This window comes from Phaeoacremonium minimum (genome assembly GCF_000392275.1).
Source record: "Phaeoacremonium minimum UCRPA7 unplaced genomic scaffold PA7_03_scaffold_156, whole genome shotgun sequence".
Lineage (NCBI taxonomy): Eukaryota > Fungi > Ascomycota > Sordariomycetes > Togniniales > Togniniaceae > Phaeoacremonium > Phaeoacremonium minimum.
Genome location: NW_006921063.1, coordinates 97,307 through 118,219, shown reverse-complemented (window position 1 = coordinate 118,219; position 20,913 = coordinate 97,307). Strand labels below are relative to the sequence as shown.

Here is a 20,913-nt window from a genome sequence, read left to right as displayed (position 1 = left end):
CCAGCTGAGGAAGGGAGAGGCGTCGTTTCCATATTGAGACTGGGGGACCAGCTCTTCCATCACGCCTTACTATTCCGCTGGCAAGAAAGTAAACACCAGGCTCGTTCTGCACCATAAAACCATCCCAACACAATGCATGAGTGTCAGACATCATGGATGCATTCCTGGCAAGATTTGGCGTCCAGGCGGTCAATTATGCCATCCGCTCCAGCATCGCCCTGACTACTACATTTGCAGTCGGCCAGTGCTCTAGGCTGTTGAAGACAGTTGATGACAGACGTTTGCGAGCCGAACTCAGCTCCCTCCAGGCCTTGTTGGACAGCAAGATCAAGGTACGTTACCGGCTTCTCTAGAAACTTGCTTCGTGTATCTTACTAACGGCACTCTAGATCATCACTCCCGCCTTAAATCTCATCGAGCTCAAGTCTGCTTTTACCCATCCCCCTGTGCAAATAGCCACCACTTACACCATTGATAGGTCTGGACAGGGTAATATCTCCTTGCAAGCCGCTCTCCCTCTGGCGAAGTCTTTGCAACGGGAGATCGCCACACTAGGAGAGCGTATACAAAATGCCGCTGCCGCTCAAGAGGCGTCTGGTCTCGTTCCAAGTCAGGGGCAGACTGCCGAAGCCCGGCATGCAGAGCTACTGCTCATCATCCACAATATCAAAGAATTGCTGGCCCGTATAGATCGGGATATCCAGTATTTCAACCTTGCGATCAATGCCTCTGGGGAGAGCCTCTCTTCCTCCTTGTCTTCAGGAGTCTCACCTTCTAGGTTATTGCAAGCTAGCACTTTGCTTACTTTTGGGGACACCCAATTCGCCCACGACCCAACCCGACCAGTTCAGATCGGTCCGTCGTTCGCTCTGTCGCTTTACATGCTTTTTGTTGGTCACGCAGCTCAGGCACCAAGTAATGGACCGGATGGGCCTCCAACCCCAATGACACCTAGGCCTATGGGATCGCCACACTCGGGGCGACAAGAGCCGTACGGTTTGGGCGAAGGAGAGCGGCGGCCAATATGGCAGGAGGTCCTACACAAAGCTCGCGTTCGCATATGTCGCACCCCGGTGGGTTGGAAATTCGACCGCGTACGAGGCTATATACCTACAGTATCAAAGGCAAGCATGGTTGAAGCTGGAATAATTGACTCATCGATTCCTCAGCCCCAAGCGTCCGGTGGCTATGCATATTATATTGAGGTCATTGAGGATTTGGATGATGGTAGACTGCATGACGAATCAGGATTGGGGAGCCTGCCTTTCGATAATATTGTGCACGCCGGAATTCGCGAATCCATTGCTATCCCTCAGATTTCAAAGATATTCTACGCAAACACAGGCAGGATCTTGAACATTGGGGTTGGGGACAACAATGGAGGAGAAAGCAGCCCGATATTGCTTGTGAAGCGCGACAGTACGGCTTGCAACGGAGGGGATGAGCACTGGAACTTCGACGAAACGACAGACGGTGATACCTCTGCTGGAAACGGCTACTTGTCTGCCCAGCAGGACGAGATAGATCGACAAATTCAACAAGAAAGCGAACGAGCAGGATTGCTTACCCAGCCAGTAATGGACAAGATTAAATTGCAACTTCCACCTCATTTAGATGCAGATTGGCTTGCGTTTGAAGCATTCGTCGAAGATGATGATGATACTTCCTCTGGCTCTGAGGAGGAAGGCAATGGCGATGGAATCTGCGATCGCGAGACAACACCGGTCACGATGGGAAAGACAAGAGGCTATAAACGTCAGTCCCTCGACTCACGACTGGTGACACAGATCAGAAACATCTCCATACGGGAGAGTTCTGTACCCAGGACAGCAACGGACCAGCTTGATGAGGCTCAGATTGACAACGAAGAGTCATTTGTTGCAAGATCGCCGTTCGGGGGCATTGTGTCGTCTCTGTCTCTATTAGAGATGCTCATACGCTTGACGAGCTTGCAGGAATATGAGCAGAAGCCACACCTCACCATTCACGATCCTACTCTTAATTTCTTTCTTGAAGAGACCTCAACTACTGGGCTCAGGGGTGAAGAGCGATGGAAGGCGCGACATGAGGCGAAACGGCGTGTTGGGTTTGATCCTTACACTGATACCCCTACGAAATAGACACGGATAAACTCCTTGATAGACAAAACTGTGAAGCCTAGCTTGGAAGACTGCTTGTCCCATGATTTATAAATCCCTATCTACAGTATTCAATGTCCTGAGTATTTATATGTCGACAGACCAGCGGCAGAGCTGACTCTGGGTATTCGTGACCCCCTGAGGAAAAGCATCGCAAAAAGTTGCTTACTTATATGCTCGATGACATGTCTGCGTTAGGGCAAACAATCCCCCCCCCTAATCCGTTCAGCTTTGCTGTATGTTAGGTAAGCTGCTCGCCCGCCGATTGTGCAATCGCTGTGAGCGGGGCAATGACCGCTATCAAACACATCAAGCCACACAGTCTCCATTCAGTGGGGCTTCAACTGCCTCTGGAGCTCTCCGAAACTCTCAAATGTCAATGAGTCTGCGATAAGGAACTCCGATGTAAGGAGATCCTTTGTTTTTTTGTCTGATCCCGATCCCATTGGAGTCAGGAGAAATTGCCGTTGCTGACCATCCCTTGCGCTGGCCGGGCCGCATTCTTTCAATAACTCTAAACACATCTGACAAGACTTCGGCGTTTACTTAGCTACAGCAACACTTGCAGTCGGCGGTAAGCAACATAGCTCGTGGATAGCTACATTACGGCTTATGACTGAATAATCAGTGTTGAGTCTTCCCTCTCATGAATATCTTACTGATTGGCAATTTACAACCTCTAGGACATATATTTAAAATCAGGAAATTCGGGATCACTGAGTTGTTTAGCGAAACAAGTTGATCATTGAAAGTCTTAACGCAACAGTGTTTAGAGCAATCCTCAGTAGCAAGATGGCAGGAACAGCACCTCTTGACCTGGGGAACCTATTCTCCGCCAGGGGATTGGTAGCCCTCGTCACCGGCGGTGGCACTGGTAACGTCGATGTCGTCGGTCTCTGGGCCGGGATAGAGTGCTCATAGTCTGTCTAGGAATTGGCCTGATGATGGCCCGCGCCTTGGCCGAGGCCGGTGCGCACCGGGTCTACATTGTCGGCCGTCGGGTCGAGGTCCTGCAAGCCGCCGCGGCATCCATCGGCAAGCCCAGTGTTATACCGCTCTATTGCGATGTGACCTCCAAGGTGAGCCTCGAGTCTGTTCTCTCCGTGGTAGAGACGGATGTCGGCTACTTGAACCTCCTTGTCTGCAACTCCGGCATTGGAGGACCGCAGGCGAAGCCGCCCACGCCAGAGACTTCTCTCGAGGCCTGGCGTGAAGCCCAGCTCGCAGTGGACCCCGAGGAGTACACCAATACCTTCAGGGTGAACTGCACGTCTGTGTGGTATACGACCATGGCGTTCTTGAAGCTGCTCGACAATGGCAACAAGAAGGGCAACGTGGAGCAGCCGAGTCAAGTGGTCGTCACGAGTTCCATTGCTGGCTTCAACAAGAAGGCGCCGGGAGGATATCCATATGGCTCCTCGAAGGCGGCGGCAACGCATATAGCCAAGCAGCTGTCTCTTGTTCTCCCGACGTGGGGTATCCGGTATGTCTTTTGTCGTCTTGTGAAGCCGAGAAGGACTCTGGCTGACTGCTGTATTTAGCGCCAACTGCATTGCTCCAGGATGTGAGTTATCAACAGTCTTGACGCTCTGTCAGCAAGATGAAGCTAATCGACTCTTACAGTATTCCCGAGTGAGATGTCCGCCCCGATCGTCCAAGCAGCAGGTGGTTCTTCTGGCGGAGGCGAAGGCTACATCCCCTTGGATACCTCTATTGTCCCGCTTGGAAGGATGGGTGACACTCAAGACCTTGCGGGCGCCATGTTGTACGTGGCATCGAGAGCCGGGGCGTATCTCAATGGGAATGTAATTGTTCTTGATGGAGGTCGCTTGGGCACGTTCCCTGCGGTTTACTAGACATGACCCAGCATTTATGGCATAGCATAGAACACGTGTTCATCGATGATAGAGTTAATTGTGTCACGTCAAGATACGGTGCTTCAGGGGCTCGGCTCGGTTCGGGGCTCAAGGGCCGCATTGTTCAAATTTGGCCCGATTTGCAGACTGAGTCCTCCGGGTCGCTATTGTTGAGATTCACCCTCGAAAGGATCTCAATGATCGCCTTTGAATTAATCGTGAGATGTCGAGGCTTCCTATTGGATTTTGTGACACCTCTTTCAGGAATAGTTAATGTCTTGTTGTAACAAGGTAGTAACGGTATTGGATATTAGATGACTTCCCGTGCGGTCCGTCTGGGGAATGAAACGTCAGCGGACTGAGCTGGATGCAGATTAGCGCTTCACAGGGCTGGTCGAATCCCCCGGCTCATTCTCTACGTCATTCTGAGCGACTGAAACGAACGCATCCAGAGCAGGTGTTCACCAACAATCATCTTCAAAGAGACATATGCTATTACCAGCTGTGCCACTCATATCAAACAGCCTGGTCCACACACTTATCACACTGGTAAATAGAGCGCATTGATTACAGTCATCGCTTATTTGTTTGGCCGTGGTGGAGACGATGGATAGGTAGGCGGACTAGGGGGAGCACCTAAGTAACTGCCTTGTGGGCTGGCCTTTATCGATAAAGCTGCCTGCATAAACCCACTGAAATGCGGGGTAGCGACCCATGCACCGGTCCCGTTCCGGGATATCAGCTCTGCATCAGAAAGTACGTCTTATTACGGGAGCCCAAGTTGGCATCACGAACGTCAGAGAGCTAGAGATATAGGAGCAAGGCGCAAGGCGAGCATCGCCAGCGTTGGTCAGCCAGGAACATACCAGCAGGCCGGGTTTGTGGCTGGCTTTGCAGTCTCCGAGATTCCGCAGCATCGCCGAGTGTCAGTGGTGATGGGCGACTGGATGGGGATGCTGGGACGCTGGGCATTGGAGGGTGTTGAGCCAGGTCGCCAGGTCGGGGCGGTCGTCGTGGAGGGTCCTTCTGCTTCGTGATTTGTCGCGTGTGTCTGTCTGCCCTGGTCGTCCTCCCTCTTGCCTCTTCCCTCTTCCCTCACCCTGCCATTCGACAGCGTCCTTGCGTGCGGTGCGGTGCGGGCAGAGAGTAGCCGTGCGAATGGAATGAAGGCCTGGACACGGTAGATGCATGAATGCTGGTGCTTGTGCAGGCCGCATGAGGGGATGTTCGAGTGAGAAAGACGAGGACTTGAGGTACGACGGTGGTATTGCCAGGCCCGTACTTGCTCAACGAGTTACATGTGATGGACCAAGGTGAAGAGTCTTGGTCGTTGTGCCTGGAGCTGGTTAGGTAGGTAGTTTCAATAGCAGAACGGCTCGAAACGCTAGGCTAGGTTAGAAGGTACTTCACCCCGCACTCTCGCGCATCGAGGGCAATGGACGAAAGGCAAAGGCAAAGGTCATACAATACCTACTGCATAGTAGTGCATGTAATTCCATTGCGCGGCAGCTGCCCAGACCAGCCCAGGGCATCCGAAGACGATGCTTTATTATTAGCGCCCTGTCGCAACGTCCATTCGCATGCCTACCTTACTACCTAGGTATGGGTAGAATACACAAGCCGTCCAATGTTCGTTGTTGCTGTTGCTGCTGTTGGTCGGCAACTAGAAGTACCTTGCCTGCCTCACCTTCCTTGTCTTGCTCTACCTACCTTCCTTCCTTACTTACACAGCAGGATCGCTGCTGCCATAAATACCCGTGGGTGTCCTGTCCGGTAGGAAAGCACGCAGGTCCAAGTGAACTCCAGGCTTGTGTCTTTGCTCGAGTCCTGCTTTTGTCTGGCCGATCTCAACCAGCCCAGCCGGCTCTAATCAAACCTTCTTTCATCCCTCCTTCTCCTCCTCCTCCTCCTCCTCCTCCAGCCCAGCCGGCCATCTTGACCTCGCTATTGATCTTTGTCCCTTTCATCTGATTACCACGCTCACAGCTCAGAGCTCAGAGCTTCCACTCTCTCTTTCTTCAGTGGCTTGGAATTTGCTGCACTTAGGGAGTCGTGTCGGGGGTTCCGTCAGCTTACTTACGCCTGCGACACAATTGGAGGCTTCCTCTGCCCCCCGAAGCTTTTGGCTGCGACTCGCCCAGACAGACGGCCACCACCATTTCCGGCCACAGCTCTCTTGACCCCGCTTCGAGAGCTGCCACGCAACGCAACGCAACGCAACGAACGCACGCACGCGACCTCGCAGAACTGCTTTATCAAATTGAGCAACTCTCTACGCCACCGAGTAGCTTCTCGAGCGCTTTTCGCTCTTCTGAAGCGTCATTTCTTGCGCGAGAATCGGAGGGCTTAGACTTGTAAGTTGCCGATTTCGTTGCTGCTCCGGCGTGCCTGGTGTCATAGCCCTGTCAAGTCAATTGGCTCCACCCGTCAAGCCTGATAACCGACTCGGCCCAAATCCTGGAAGCTCCCCCGCCAACAGCAATGGGGCCTTCCTATCTTTCCCGACGATAGCCCGTCATTCGGCCCTCAACACCACTCATAGCCATGAAACCCGGAATTGCTCCTCGGCCGTCGTCGGCACACTGAGATGAAGCACGGAACGGGCGATGATGCCATAGGCCCAATCCAATCCCACGGATATGCAATGCTCTCCTTGCACGAGAATAGCTTCGAGCGCCACATAAATTATCCGTCCATGGGCTAACCATGATGATGTATAGCTCCGTATCAGAGTGCCGGAGACCGCTGCGGCTGCGGCTCGATTGGCCCCGTTGGCATATTAGAGCAAGGGCATCTCAGGGTTAGAAAAAGTCCTGTTTGAATAAAACCCCCCAAGTCTCGCTCATCTTCTCCTGCTGTCTCATCATGTCCAACACTATCAAGCAGGCCGCTGAAGCAGCTCGAACCAGGACATCTGAAGTCATGGGCAGCGCAAAGCAGGCTCAGGGCGAGACTGTCGCCGTCGCCAATGACTTCCTCCACACCCCCTTCATGCGGGCTGCCTTGCCCTTCATCAATGGAGGCATTAGCGGCATGGTAGCAACCACCGTCATCCAGCCTGTCGACATGATCAAGGTACGGATCCAACTGGCTGGCGAAGGCGTCTCGACCGGCCCGAAGCCTACTCCTCTGTCCGTCACCCGAGAAATCCTGGCTAGCGGCAAGGCGCTTGATCTGTACACAGGCCTGTCCGCCGGACTGCTGCGACAGGCCGTCTATACGACAGCTCGTCTTGGATTCTTTGACACTTTTATGGGCAGCCTCACGGCTCGTGCCAAGGCAAAGGGTCAAAGCATTGGCTTCAAGGAACGCGCAACAGCAGGTCTAACTGCCGGTGGCCTTGCCGCCATGATTGGCAACCCAGCAGATCTTGCCCTGATCCGAATGCAGAGTGATGGACTCAAGCCTGTGGCACAACGCAAGAACTACAAGTCCGTGTTCGATGCGCTTACATCCATTGCCCGGAGTGAAGGAGTCGGCGCCCTCTGGGCCGGAGCAACCCCCACGATCGTGCGTGCAATGGCTCTCAACTTTGGTCAATTGGCTTTCTTCAGCGAAGCCAAGTCGCAGCTCAAGGTACACACTGAGTGGAGCTCAAGAACCCAGACGCTCACTGCCAGCGCGATCGCAGGCTTCTTTGCCTCATTCTTCTCACTACCATTCGACTTCGTGAAGACTCGTCTGCAGAAGCAGCAGAAAGGACCTGACGGCAAGCTTCCCTACAAGAGCATGATAGACTGCTTTGGCAAGGTCGCGAAACAAGAGGGTATGCTGAGGTTCTATCGAGGGTTCGGGACGTATTATGTCCGCATCGCTCCCCACGCGTAAGTGCTGACCCCTATTGAGACAAAGATGCTGGGTTTTGCTCGATTCCAAGTACTGACGTGAAAACTGTAGGATGGTGACTCTCATCGTTGCTGATTATCTAGGATGGCTCACAAAGTAGTCACCTCGACGTTTTGTGACCCTTTGTTTTGCTTCCACGATGATCAGATTGATATGCGGCGTTTAAGGTGCATTGATCATAGGCCGGTTCCACATGTTTATACCATATCTAACTCTAGGTTCGTACATAGTAGTGTTAAGTGAAGAATGAGTATTGAAGTGTGCAAAGAATCAAATCTTCCATGAGCTCATGTGAAAACGGCCTTGACGGAGTGATATAACTGAAGTGAGGTCCGTAGGATAAATGAGGGTATTGTGACTCTGGCCCACACTACTTGGCTGACGGATCAACTTCGGCGAACTACTGTTACTGTAGTGGATTCAGATGCACGAGCAATGCTCCCCTGTTGGGTGGCTCGTGCGCACTGGAGTAGGTAAGTAAGTTTGGTATGTAAGGCTGAGGAAGGGAGCTGCAGGAGAAAGCTTCGAGGTGAAAGAAGGTTCACCGACAGCACCGGTACCATGGATTGACCCGTGAAGATGTAAATTGGGACCCAAAATGGACGCGGACTGGGATGAGGTAAGAATCCTACCTTCTTGAGCATCCTGTAATTCTCAGTGTCTGCTCAATGCATCGCTATCACCACCGCCCACCCCGCCATGGCCTTGCGACCGAGGTCAGGTCGGGGATCGCGACAGCCTCGCGGACCTAAGATCTTGTCGCAACCGCCGCGGGGGCTCTGCAGCCCACGGGTCCCCGATTGCAATACGGCGCGAACACTCGGGCACGATGCTGACATTGACTATCGCCAGGTTGCGCGCGTTCTGCTCCCCCCGCCGGGCGGGCACCCCCATGCCATCCCCACACCCGTCGCGACATTGGCCTTCGATACCAGCCAGGAGCTTCTATGGGCTGGCAATGAATATGTAGGATATTCTGTATCATGGATGTTCGAGTCTATTCTAATATACCAATGCTGTAGGGCCGGGTCACCTCCTTCTACGGCACCGATCTCCAGCGATACACATCATTCAAAGCACACCCCTCTTCCGATGGCCCAGTGCGCCAGCTGCTCTTCAATGATAAGGGTGTCATCGCGCTCGGCGCGAAGGGTGTTCATATGGCCTCGCGGAAGGGGCCGCCAATATGGCACATCAGCCATGAGGATATGAAGGACCTGCGATGCATGAGCTTCACCTCGAAGGCTACATCCGAGATCCTCGTTGCCGGCCTACAAGACACCATGTTCGTGATCGATGTGAACAAAGGCGAGGTAGTAAAGCAGGTCCCTACATCAGACCACTATATCCTCATGAAGAAGAGCCGACACATCTGCGCCGCCACGAAAGACGGCTACGTCAACATCCTCGACACCACCAAGCTCAACATCCTGCAGAAGTGGCGGGCGCATTCCTCCTACATCAACGACATGGACGTGCAGCAAGACTTCATCGTGACCTGCGGCGCCTCGTATAAGCAGCAGGCGGCAACCACGTACATGCTCGACCCCTACGTCAACGTCTTCGACCTCAAGAACATGAGCGTCATGTCGCCCATCCCCTTCCCGCCCCTGGCGGCCTACGTCCGCATGCACCCGCGCATGGTCACCACGGGCATCGTCGTGTCCCAGGGCGGCCAGATGCACGTCGTGGACCTGCTGAACCCCAACACCAGCAACGTGCGCCAGGCTAACGTCCTGTCGTACGTGACGATGATTGAGATTGCGCCCTCGGGCGAGGCCATCGCCCTGGCTGACACCGAGTGCTACATGCATCTCTGGGGCTCGCCGTCCAAGATCCACTTTGCCGAGTTTGCGACGCCGGTCGAGTTCCCGGACAGCGAGGAGCCGCAGCCGCAGATCAGCTGGGCTGCGGACACGCCGCTGAACACCATCGGCATGCCGTATTATAGAGAGACACTGCTGTCCGCCTGGCCGAGTAACCTGATATCAGATGTAGGAGCACCGCCTGCTCGATATGACCCGAGCTATCTCGCCGGTCTGCAGTCAGCCGACTTTGGGCTGTACGGGAGGAACACTCGCGGTCTTCGTCGGAACCAGGTCGAGGATACTCGCAGCTCCGACAAATCATCAAATACCATGCAAGCACCGAAGTTCTTGAGCGAGAAGGCTCGAGAGTCAGCTAAAGCGTCTGGCGCAATGTCAGATGCAAAGGTAGAAGATATCGTCGACTCGTTGACGACTACAGAACTAGAAAGCTTGAAGCCCGATGTCCCCGGGATGTATCGAAATGTCGAGATCAAATACAGCAGATTTGGCGTCGATGATTTCGATTTTGGGTAAGTGAACAATGAACGGTATTTCATGGCAAATACTTACGATGATGCAGATTTTATAACAAGACACGATATGCAGGCTTGGAGAATCATATCGTCAACTCCTACGCAAACTCACTTCTACAAGTAATGCATTTTACACCACTTATACGCAACCTAGCTCTTCAGCACGCAGCCACAGCATGTATTAGCGATCAGTGCCTCCTATGCGAACTAGGCTATTTGTCGGACATGCTGCAGAAGGCTGAGGGATCTACTTGTCAGGCTACCAACATGTTCAAGTGCCTCACCAACCACCCCCAAGCTGGCCCGCTTGGTCTGCTCGAGGACGATGCCAGACGCGCGCCGCTGGCTACGATGATACAGCACCTGACCCGGTTCCTGCTTGACAGAATGGCGCGTGATTTTAATAGCATGTCGCCAGGAAACAATGCCATGGAGCAGGTTCTGGCTACCTCTGCACTAACGTCGATTCGATGCATGAATTGCAGGAGTGAGACTACGAGGCCTGGGTCAACATATGTGAACGAGTTGCTCTACCCTGCAAATGTAAGTTATCTCGTACTATTAACTGAAAATATTTTCGGTGCTGACGTTTTTTTAAGAAGAATTCTCGGGGTGGAAGAGCTACTAAAATTACATTCTCCCAAGTGCTGAAGGCCAGTGTTGAGCGAGAGACTACCAACAAGGGCTGGTGCAACCGATGCAACCGGTATCAATCTCTCGCAACGCGCAAGACCATTCACAGCGTCCCCGCAGTCTTGACGCTCAACGCGCAGGTCTCGTCGGCGGAGCACAGGATGCTGTGGGCAACCCCAGGATGGCTACCGGAGGAAATTGGGATCATAGTGGATCAAGGCCAGTTCTTCTGCTACGAAGGGGAAGACCTCAAGCTGCATCTGCAGCGAGGCATCCATAACATCATGGTGTATTCGCTCGTTGGCCTATCGGTCAACATCGAGTGCTCGCCGCCTCAGAAGCCGCATCTTGTGGCTATGGTCAACGTCGCTCATGCGGAGCCGACCCCGCCGGCGGAGAGCCAGTGGCATCTGTTTAACGACTTCTCCGTTCGCGGAGTGTCCAAGCAGGAAGCTCTGACTTTCAACACGGGCTGGAAGACGCCTTCGGTCTTGATGTATCAGCTCAAGGCAGCGAACAACCAGCTAGACACGGAGTGGAGGAGCAAGTTGGACACGTCCATCTTGTCTCTAGACTTGAAGTCCAACGCGGGAGAGAAGACGTACCGTGTCCTGGATTTGGCCACAGAAAACCCTGGCCCTGACACTATAATTGGCATCGATACCGAGTTCGTTGCCGTCAAACAGCCTGAGATTGAGATGAACTCGGAGGGCGAGCGCGAGACTATTCGCCCAATGATTTACGCCCTTGCCCGAGTATCTGCGGTCCGTGGAATGGGCGAGGACGAAGGACTGCCATTCATCGACGACTACATCGAGATCAAGGAGCCGATATCTGATTACCTGACGCTGTATTCGGGTATCACTCATGGCGATCTTGATCCGCGTACCACAAGGCACAATCTCGTGTCTTTGAAGATTGCTTATAAGAAGCTCTGGATTCTGCTCAACCTTGGCTGCAAATTCCTTGGACATGGTCTGAAACAGGATTTCCGCGTCATCAACATCCAAGTCCCGAAAGCACAGATCATCGACACAATCAACCTCTTCTTCCTGCAGTCTCGGCTGCGGAAGCTCTCTCTCGCCTTCCTGGCCTGGTATCTGCTCAAGGAAGACATCCAGCTCGAGACGCACGACTCGATCGAGGATGCCAGGACGGCGCTGAAGCTGTACCGGAAGTATCTGGAGTTTGAGGACGCGGGGATCCTGGAGCCCATGCTCCAGGATATCTACCGTGCCGGCAGGGACACGAACTACAAGCCGCCGCGGAAGGATGACATGCCTGTGCAGCGGACGGACACGCCGCCGATACCGATTGAGGGCGGGCCCGGCCCGTCGACGCCGGCGAGACGGGCGGCTGCGGTGCCCCCGACGTCGTTTGGGAATAGTGCGGCGTTTACGCCGGGGAAGGGGTCTCCGTTGAGATAGGGTCGATTTGGCGTAGGGAGGGATAGCTTGTATAGTGTGATAGGCTTGGGTCATAGCTAGGAAATTGACACGGTCATATGCAGAGCAGAAGATGATGCGAGTGATTGTAATGACTATAAGTCTGTGACGAATAGGTTGGTGGGCTGCAATCACTGGCTTTAATACTGGACGGAAGAAGCAAAGTTACCACAAGGTGGATAAGCCGTGTTCAATCCCGCTGAATTGGGTCATAAACGTTGGGACGCACACATCGCGAATAGTAGTCTCAAAGGGGTATTCATTTATTCACGTAAAAAACAACCAGCAAGGTCGAGGCAGCACACGCAAGCGTGCGTACTGAAACATCCACGTAGTCTCGTCCAACCTTCCCGCGTCTTCAAATGCCCTGCAAGTGCCGCTCTAGGTCTAATACAATATACATAACATAAGGAATCTGAACCCCGTAACGCCTTACTCTAGTACGAGAAGCATTACCATCGTCTATCGTAAACGCTTCCACCCTCGGGTCTGTCAACCGGGCGCTGCTTCTTCGTCGTCTTGACCATAGCCCCGATATCCTTAGCAACATCAATAGAGTCGATATAGTCCTCGGATTGGCTGCCAGTATGCTTGAAAAGCTCCATGAGCTCGTTGAGACCAAGCTTGAGTGCGTTCTTCTTACCCATGCCGCCTTCGATAGCGGTCTGGGCTAGAAGACGTTTCTTATCCTGAAGCTCGAGGATACGCTCCTCGACGGTCTTCTCGACGGTCAATTTGTACACAATAACGTCGATAGTCTGGGTTAGGCGATGAACTCGATCGATCGCCTGCTCCTCAACGAACTACAGAACTTGAGATTAGCATGCTTCCCGACAAATGACGCATCGGATTGACTTACAGGATTCCAGAATGGCTCAAGGATAACTACTCTCGTTGCGGCAGTCAGGTTGAGACCTAACGAGCCGCACTTGAGAGAGCAGAGTAGGATGCGAGTGTTCTTATCATTTCGCAACCTGTTCAAGCTCTCTTCGCGGGCGTCGTTCTTCATCCCTCCATCATACCGGGTGAACTTGAAGCCTTCCTTGCGGAAGAATGGTTCTATCAAGTCAAGCATGGAGGTGAACTGTGAGAACACAATAAACTTGTGCTCATGAATCTCCTTGTGCAAGATCTTGACAACTTCGCGGATCTTTGCCGAGGTCATGAGACGAGACTCGGTCAGAACTTTCTTCGGCTTCCAGAAGACACCATCATCGTCCGAGTCCGAGTCTAGGTCAGCTCCGGATATATAAGACTCCTCTTCTGAGTCAGTCTCAGAGCCATTATCGGAAGCAGAGGCTGATTGTGGAGATGCTTGGGATTCTTTCTTAACCACTTGTGAACCGATCTTATTGATTGACACAAAGGTCTCATCATCGTCTAGGGTGCTGATGTTGCCCAAGGTCCTCTCGCCTTTGACGTTCTCATCGTCAACAATGAAGCTGTCGAGCCGACTTCCGGCTTCATCTTCGGAATGGTGAATCGAGTCCTCTGACCCGATAGATTCGCCCTCGCCTTCAGCATTTTCGTCCTCTTCACCACCGGCTTTGCCAAGACGTAGCGAACCGCGCTGATCTTCACCAACAATCCAGCTGCCGTCGGCTTCCTCGTCGTCGCTATCGGTGATGATCATCCGGCCCTTAGGCTTCCGCTTCTTCGTGACCTCAACTTTAACCTTCTCCTCGACGATCTTCTTGACCTTGTTTCTCTTCTTATGCCGCTTGCGTTCAGCGGTCTCGTTGAGGATCTTGGCCAGTTCTTCTCTGCATATAGAGCATTGCACCTCGCCGTGGGCAATGTCATCTCGGGGAAGTTCATCGTAGCAGATATCACACTTCCTGGACTCAATACCCATGCCTCCGAAAAGATCAGCAAGCGCATCGACGTTGGCGTCAGCATTCTTCGGCTGGTTCGCAGTGTCCGTGGACAATGCGTCCTTATCCTTCTCCAACTTATTTCCGACTAGTTGAGGGTGGTTACAGGCCTGTCTTAGACGCAGTAGCAGGACCAAGGCACTTGCGTAGCTGACCTTCTCTTTCATCATGTTCTTGAGACTCTTGTCAGCGCGATCCTCAAGTCTGTCGTAAAACACCCGCTCAGCAGGCGAGAACTTGGCTGCGATCGTCACGACCTTCCGCTCAGTGACCTTGAAAGTCGGAACAGGCGCCGCAGAATCTCCGTCTTTGGCTGCTGCCTCAAGTGCTTTTTTCCCACCTGGAAGCAGTGCGCCTTCTTCTTTGAGAATCTCCTTAGTTCGGCGCTTCATGAAACAGCGAAGAAGACTATGGAGTCGACGAATAGCCAAATGGCCCTTGCCCTTCTTCATTGGCTCGTCGATTTGCTCTCTCCAGTGTCTCAGGTCATCGTAAGGTGCGATCCTCAAGAAGTTGACAAGACTCTGCAACTCATCCAGATTGTTCTGCATTGGTGTTCCTGTGAGACACCATCTGTATTCTGATCTTAGAGCGCAACACGCCTTTGTCGCCTTGGCATTCCGATTTTTGATGCTGTGTGCCTCATCCAGGATGACACGGTACCAATGAAGACCGAAACACCCGGCTTGCAACCCTTCTGAGTCTTTGGTAGAGTGGCCATGCTCGGACACGAGAATTTGGTACGTGGTAATGACCACATCGTATTTGGCGAGGTCTTGATACCGCTTGGTACGGCTGGGTCCGTGATGAACACAAACACTGAGGCGGTGGGAAAGAGCGACTTTCTCCTTGATTTCAGCCTCCCACTGCCGTATCAGCGCCAGTGGCGCAACGACTATGGTGGATCCTGTGACAGGCGCCAGCGACTTCTTCCAGCCGGGTCCGTCCTTCTTGGGCATCGGGTTGCTGATAATCAGCGAGATTGATTGTAGAGTCTTTCCCAGACCCATATCGTCTGCAAGGATGCCGCCCTTGGGAACCTTGCCGCGCTTCACCGGTCCTAGCTCACGGCCCTTCATCCACTCGACGCCTTCTACTTGATGCGGCAGGAGTTTAACCTTAATGCCCTCCAGGGATCCGTCATCTTTCTTTCCAGGCTTCTCCTTCTCTCCTTCCTCGTCTTCTTCGTCCATCCCGCCTTCCAGCAGTGCCTTCAAGTCTGCTGAAGCTTTTGTGGGATCGGTCCAGAAAACCTGATCGGTATAAGCCGAAGCAGGCTGAGCTTGGCTGTAGTATGAAGACTGGGTGTAGCCATTAGTTGTCTGTGAAGTAGGGCTCATGGAGCTGAAGGTTTGCGATTGGGGCTTCTGGTCGGCATGTTTCGGGGCGGCTGGCGCATTGATCTTGTAGTCGCGATGGTGCTCTGGCCGTGACTTCGGTTGGATGAACATGTTAGATGCCTTCTGCTTAAGACTCGACATCATCTTTGTAGGCTTTCCGAACATGGGGGCATGTGTTGGCGGAGCTGCCATTGTCGGCTTCGACGCCAGCGCAGGGCTGGCCGAGAGGTCGATGGTCTCTCTATTCCCATCAATCGGTCGCAAAGGCGACTGCGAGTGCGTTGCGAAGTCATTGTTGACAACTTGTGACCCAATGAGTTCTAAGTCATCGTCTCCGAAGGAGGCACTGCGTGAGCGCGCCATCTCGGCAAGGTGTTGCAAACGTTCCTTGGGAAGCCCGTACGTCGTTGACTGCAACAAGTCGTGGAAGCTTTGCTGGAGTTCTGCCTTCGATCTTGGACTCTTCTGTGGAGACCTGCTGAAATCAGGTGTCTCGCTGGCAGTGAGGCTGTTCGTTGGCTGCACGGCGAAATGACTTCCTGGCTTTCTGTAGATGTTCAGTATGGATGTTGTGTTTTTGAGGCAGGAGTCGAGGAGAGACGTGAGCCAAGGGAAACGTACTTCATTGATTGGAAACGCGTATAAGAGAAACCCTGTCTCGCGTCTCCAGGCGACTGTATAAAGAGTGCAGTCTCCACCTGATGTGGCCGTTGATGCAGAACAAATTGCTTTGTGTTTACAATGACATAATTTAGATGGTGCACTACGGCCACTCTTTAGTGCATGTCTGTCTCTCCAGGCAACGGAGGCCCACTTCGCCGCACTTAACGCTGCAGGTTAGCCACATCCGGCGGGGGTACACAGGGTTAAGGTCACAGCGCTTAACAGTCGATAACAACTTACATGACATATTTCACCACAGCTTCTGCTACTGCTGAGCTTTATTCGTGAAACTGTGTGAGGATATTCTTTCTATTCTCGAAGATTTTTCACAGCGTGATGATTATTTAGTTTTAAACTCAAAATATGTACTCACAGTCTATCTACAGCTTTTCAGAGCTAGTTGTTCAATCAGTGGCCTAATGTGATGAAAAGATCCGTGGCCCGATTAGCAATGGTGATAATGAATAGTGTGCGTGTTAATCCTCGAAGGGTTTTTCTAGTAGACAGCCTGGCTGAGCATAGCTCTGTCAAGGACAGTCAAACTCGCCAAACCATTGAAGTGTGAGCCGTGAATATCGATCCTCTCACGTGCCTAAAGCTTGTAAGGTCTGAAGTATAGATGCATGACATAGAGATCACTGGTTGAAAAAGGAGGAAACGGTGACTTCAAAGTTGTCAAGAATGAATTTTTATGCATCCGAGCAATGAAGTTTCAATTGTGTTTGACCTCTCGAGGCTATCAATCGAACGAAATTTTCTTGCCTTGGAAGGTTGCCGTCTTTTGCATTTCTTTTGCCTTTTTCTTCGCCTCCCAACTGGGATGGAGAGGTCCCTCATTATCTTTCTTCGGTGGCGGCGCCGTTCGCTTGGGTCTGTCAAATGCTGCATCGCCTCCGTTATTGGCGGCTCTGTCAAGAGGATTGTGTATGCCGTTTTTCCAAGGTCGCCCATTGTCACTACCCACAGCACCTCTTTTATTATCCCATCCAGCATCTCTGCCCTTCTTAGCTTTTTCGAGATGCTTGGCTTTATCCTTATACTTCAACTCGCTCAGGGCCTGTCTCGCACGCTGACCTCTTCTGTTTTTACGGGCCGGCGGTGCAACATCGACATCAGACGCTGACTCGGAACCCGAAATGTAGCCACCCATCAGTGATGGCAGAAATAATGAATCGGCACCAGTAGGCTTGGTGTTCTTGCTGGCCTTTGCGCGTGCAACTTTCCGTGGCGGGGACGCTGAAGCCGAGGCATCGTCTGAAGCGGCAGATTTATCATCATCGTCCTCCGCATCGTCCTCTTCGTCGGAGTCTGAGGAGCCGCTACCTAGCATAGCCTCCCAACGGTCGACTGCCTCCTCTTCTTTGCCGCTTGATATATCCCCTGATGCTTCCTCATTGGAGAATTCCTGTGCATCTGAGTCAGACTGCTCGCCATCTTCTATGTCTGCTCCATCAATCTCATCGTCGAAGCCCTCGAACTCGTCCTCCTCCTCGCCTGACCAGGAGCCTTCTCGCTCCACCTGCTTCTTTGGTAAACTCTTCTCGACAGCCTTGTCTTCCTTTAGTCGGCTGTCCGTAGAGGTTTTCTTCTCGCCTTTCTTGCCCTTGCTCTTCTTGTCGGGAGGCGGAACTCGTAGTATCGCGCATATGTCTGCAACAGCCTGGTCGAGAACCTCCTTTACCTGACTACGATTATAGAGAGCGCTGGTGACATTATGCAGCGCAGTACGTTCTTCTTCTGAAATATCGGGTTTCGAGACGCCAGTCTTTACGTCTTCTGGAAGCTTGGGCGACTCGGCCACTGCCTTGATTCGCAACAGTGCGGAGCACAGGTGTGTATTTGCTGTCTGTTGGAGGTCTAAGGACTGGGAATCAAAGAAGTCAGTACATCGGTTCCTGTCAGAGGATGGGGTAGCTCAAAGCACATACTTTCAACACTACGACCTCTCTTTCCAGTCTGGAGATCTTGTCGGGTGTTGACTTGTCGTCTCGTATTCTTTTTGCTAGTCGCTGTCGCTCGAAGCCCTTCGCGACTTTCAGTACTCGAAACAGATCTTTCCTCCATTTTGCGAGCCTCTCCTCCAGCTCATCCTCAATAGATCGCTTCCGTTTGGGCATCCTGGGTAGATTTAGTTGTGGCAGTAATTCTGCTCAAGGCACAATTGAGGCTAAAAAATAATAGGTTGCGATAACGTTAAGGTCTCATCCACATCTTTGCAAAACTGGGTATGGGTCTGCTAGGTGGCTATCATTGGATGGGATTTGCAGGGAGCAGGGATACCCTGCATATTTGGAGGGGCAATTGGCGCCAGCAATCATCGACCCACTTTAAATTGGCTCCCGTTACCACTCCCTGGGTGACGCGAGCGCGTTTGCTTGGAATTCTCGAAGCCGGTCGTCGAGTCGATTGGAAAAGAGAGTCAGTTTATTCAACAACACCCCAAGTCAAGTCGAGTTTCTTACAGAGTTTCTTACAGAAGGCGTCTATCTTGTTGACAAGCTGCAGCTTGCAGCAACATGCTTGTCAGCAGACGACGAAGGTCTACTCGTCCCGCAAGCTCAAGCGCAATATCTTCTTGACCATTGTCAATCCCATCGGCCTCTTCCAGCTCATCAACCTGGCAAAACCAAGCCAATGCGCATTCTCCTTTTCATCCGAACCTATCTGAGCTCACCTCTTTCGCAACACGATTCCAAACATTAGAACCTCGACAGTTCACTCGTATAATCTTTATACAAGGTCTTCCGCGCCGCGATGATGTCCAGAAACGTCGGCAGTCTACCGGCACACGGCGCTCCGTCTAGAGAAGACTTCTTGAAATTAGACGCTCGGCAGCAAGAGCAGATTAACGATGTCGTAGGTCCGCGACTTCTGCAGTCAAAATAACCCCAGCTAATCTTCATACAGTTCAATGTCTTCGATATCCGCAAATCAGGACGTCAGGACTACCAAGAGTTTCGCTTTTGTTTACGAGCCCTTGGCTTCGAGCTGCCTAAATCAGAGACCTACCCATATCTTGCCCGATATGGCATCCCACCGGTAGACTGGGACCCAAAGCGTGGACCCTGTAGTCCACCTTGGTTGGAGTTCACGCTTCCGATATGGCAGGGCATAGCCGGGACATTGGTTTACAACAGAGATCCCCGGCAGGAGGTTTCCAGGGCTTTTAAACTTTTCGATATTTCTAACTCGGGGCTTATTACCCAAGAAGATCTCCGAAGGGTTATGAATGAAATCGGACAGTCAATGGACGAGAGCGAGTTGGCGGCGATGATCGACGAGTTTGATACGGAAGGTAGAGGAGGTGTTAATGAGGCAGAGTTCGAGAAGATAATGCTCAGCAGAAAGCAAAAGTAGGGCTCTTGTCTAATGGCAAGCAAAAGCTCGAGGAGTGCGGTTCATGAAGTTGTCTACCAATGTGAACCTGACGGCACAACTCGACAGAAATAGGACATAGAAGACGAAGTCGAGAATCCGAGTGTTTGGCAAAGTCACAGGTCGTCAGAACAGGTTAACTACCACCAAATGTCAGCTAGGAGGCTTACCTGATGATAAAACAGCGCTACTCCTCCAGAGCAGCAAAATACCAAGAAGTTATGATCATGCCGGAAGTTATGTGCAGCACACATGACTCGCACCCGGGGCATGTTGAGGTGGAAAATTGGTTTGCAATTAGGTCTAAAAATCGCCGGGAAAGCTTTCATTTGCCCTGATCTGTGTTGTTGATTTACGTGGTTGGGATCGAGACATGTTAACGAGTCAAGGGCGGAGAGCTCCGGCGCAGCTGGTAATTCAGTTATAGGAATGAATTCACAAGCTCTATGACTGAGTTCATTGACCAAAAAATTGCTGACCCAAGCGATTCGGGCTTAATAAGGGCTGTTGGGGCCTCAATTACTTTCGGCCTCTTCAGTATTGCAGCATCCGAGCGGCATGTTTCATGTGGGGTAACAAACAGTGCGTTGAAGGAGCCTCGCATTCTGTCTTGACTTCGATGTCGTCACGACTTGTATCCATCATTACAACTTAGCAAGCAAATTAACGAACATAATTATAACCACCACCAGGCATTCTCTCAGCACAGCACTCGGTTTTGGACTATCATATACCACTTTGAGAAAAATGAGCCTCTTTCAGCGCTTTCTTCACATAACGAGCTTCAGCAGCCCGCTGTTGCGGACAGTTGTTCCCTGTGTATCCGCAGCCTTCGCCATTCAGACTGCGTTCGCAATTCCCTCGGTCTTCGCACAGTCTGAGCGCTTCTACGATTTCTCGGGCGCCCTCACAAATATTGGAGTTGTAACTCTGAGCTTATATCTACCATCTTTGAGAGCGAAATATGCCGGAGGGTCAGCCAGGGCCAGCAAATCCCTTCCAAGCCTGCTTGAGTCGTTTACAACCCCAGAGAAGGCTGGGCTGAATTGGAGACAGGTTGTACTCACTGGCGCCGTGGTATTTTGGGCAGCTCGATTGGGAACATATCTTTTCCAAAGAGTTCTCAGCGAGGGCAAGGACTCCCGTTTTGATGAGATGAAGAAATCCCCACCCAAGTTCTTCGCCGCCTGGATGGCCCAGGCAACATGGTGTTCGCTTATTACCCTGCCAGTAGTAGCTTTGAACGCAGTTCCATCTTCTGCCTTTGCAGCTATTCCTGGGCTCAAGGTAACTGATGTGCTGGGCCTGTCCCTGTGGATAGGAGGCTTCGCTTTTGAAGTGATTGCAGATCGACAGAAATCTCAATGGATGAAAGAAAAGAAAGCCAAAGTCCATGACGAGG

General features: G+C 52.1%; 5 protein-coding genes across 5 annotated transcripts; 3 read left to right on the top strand and 2 right to left on the bottom strand.

Moving 5' to 3' along the window:
- Positions 1–2,930: 2,930 nt before the first annotated feature.
- Positions 2,931–4,431, top strand: UCRPA7_2303 (putative rhamnolipids biosynthesis 3-oxoacyl- protein; the record flags this gene model as incomplete). Its single annotated transcript, XM_007914884.1, has 5 exons — positions 2,931–3,012; positions 3,069–3,621; positions 3,680–3,702; positions 3,762–3,903; positions 4,383–4,431. 5 exons carry the CDS (start codon positions 2,931–2,933, stop codon positions 4,429–4,431), a joined length of 849 nt encoding a protein of 282 aa, XP_007913075.1.
- A 2,485-nt stretch (positions 4,432–6,916) lies between these two features.
- UCRPA7_2302 (putative mitochondrial 2-oxoglutarate malate carrier protein) lies at positions 6,917–7,822 on the top strand (the record flags this gene model as incomplete). The annotated part of the gene is made up of 1 exon (XM_007914892.1): positions 6,917–7,822. The coding sequence occupies one exon, from the start codon at positions 6,917–6,919 to the stop codon at positions 7,820–7,822; it is 906 nt and encodes a 301-aa protein (XP_007913083.1).
- A 616-nt stretch (positions 7,823–8,438) lies between these two features.
- UCRPA7_2301 (putative pab-dependent poly -specific ribonuclease subunit pan2 protein) lies at positions 8,439–12,241 on the top strand (the record flags this gene model as incomplete). The annotated part of the gene is made up of 5 exons (XM_007914857.1): positions 8,439–8,459; positions 8,693–8,806; positions 8,863–10,178; positions 10,367–10,724; positions 10,781–12,241. The coding sequence occupies 5 exons, from the start codon at positions 8,439–8,441 to the stop codon at positions 12,239–12,241; spliced, it is 3,270 nt and encodes a 1,089-aa protein (XP_007913048.1).
- Positions 12,242–12,711: 470 nt separating this feature from the next.
- On the bottom strand, positions 12,712–16,099 carry UCRPA7_2300 (putative atp-dependent helicase ris1 protein; the record flags this gene model as incomplete). Its single annotated transcript, XM_007914860.1, has 3 exons — positions 12,712–13,062; positions 13,119–16,020; positions 16,095–16,099. 3 exons carry the CDS (start codon positions 16,097–16,099, stop codon positions 12,712–12,714), a joined length of 3,258 nt encoding a protein of 1,085 aa, XP_007913051.1.
- A 776-nt stretch (positions 16,100–16,875) lies between these two features.
- UCRPA7_2299 (putative nadh-ubiquinone oxidoreductase kda subunit protein) lies at positions 16,876–18,253 on the bottom strand (the record flags this gene model as incomplete). The annotated part of the gene is made up of 2 exons (XM_007914855.1): positions 16,876–18,000; positions 18,065–18,253. The coding sequence occupies 2 exons, from the start codon at positions 18,251–18,253 to the stop codon at positions 16,876–16,878; spliced, it is 1,314 nt and encodes a 437-aa protein (XP_007913046.1).
- Positions 18,254–20,913: the final 2,660 nt, after the last annotated feature.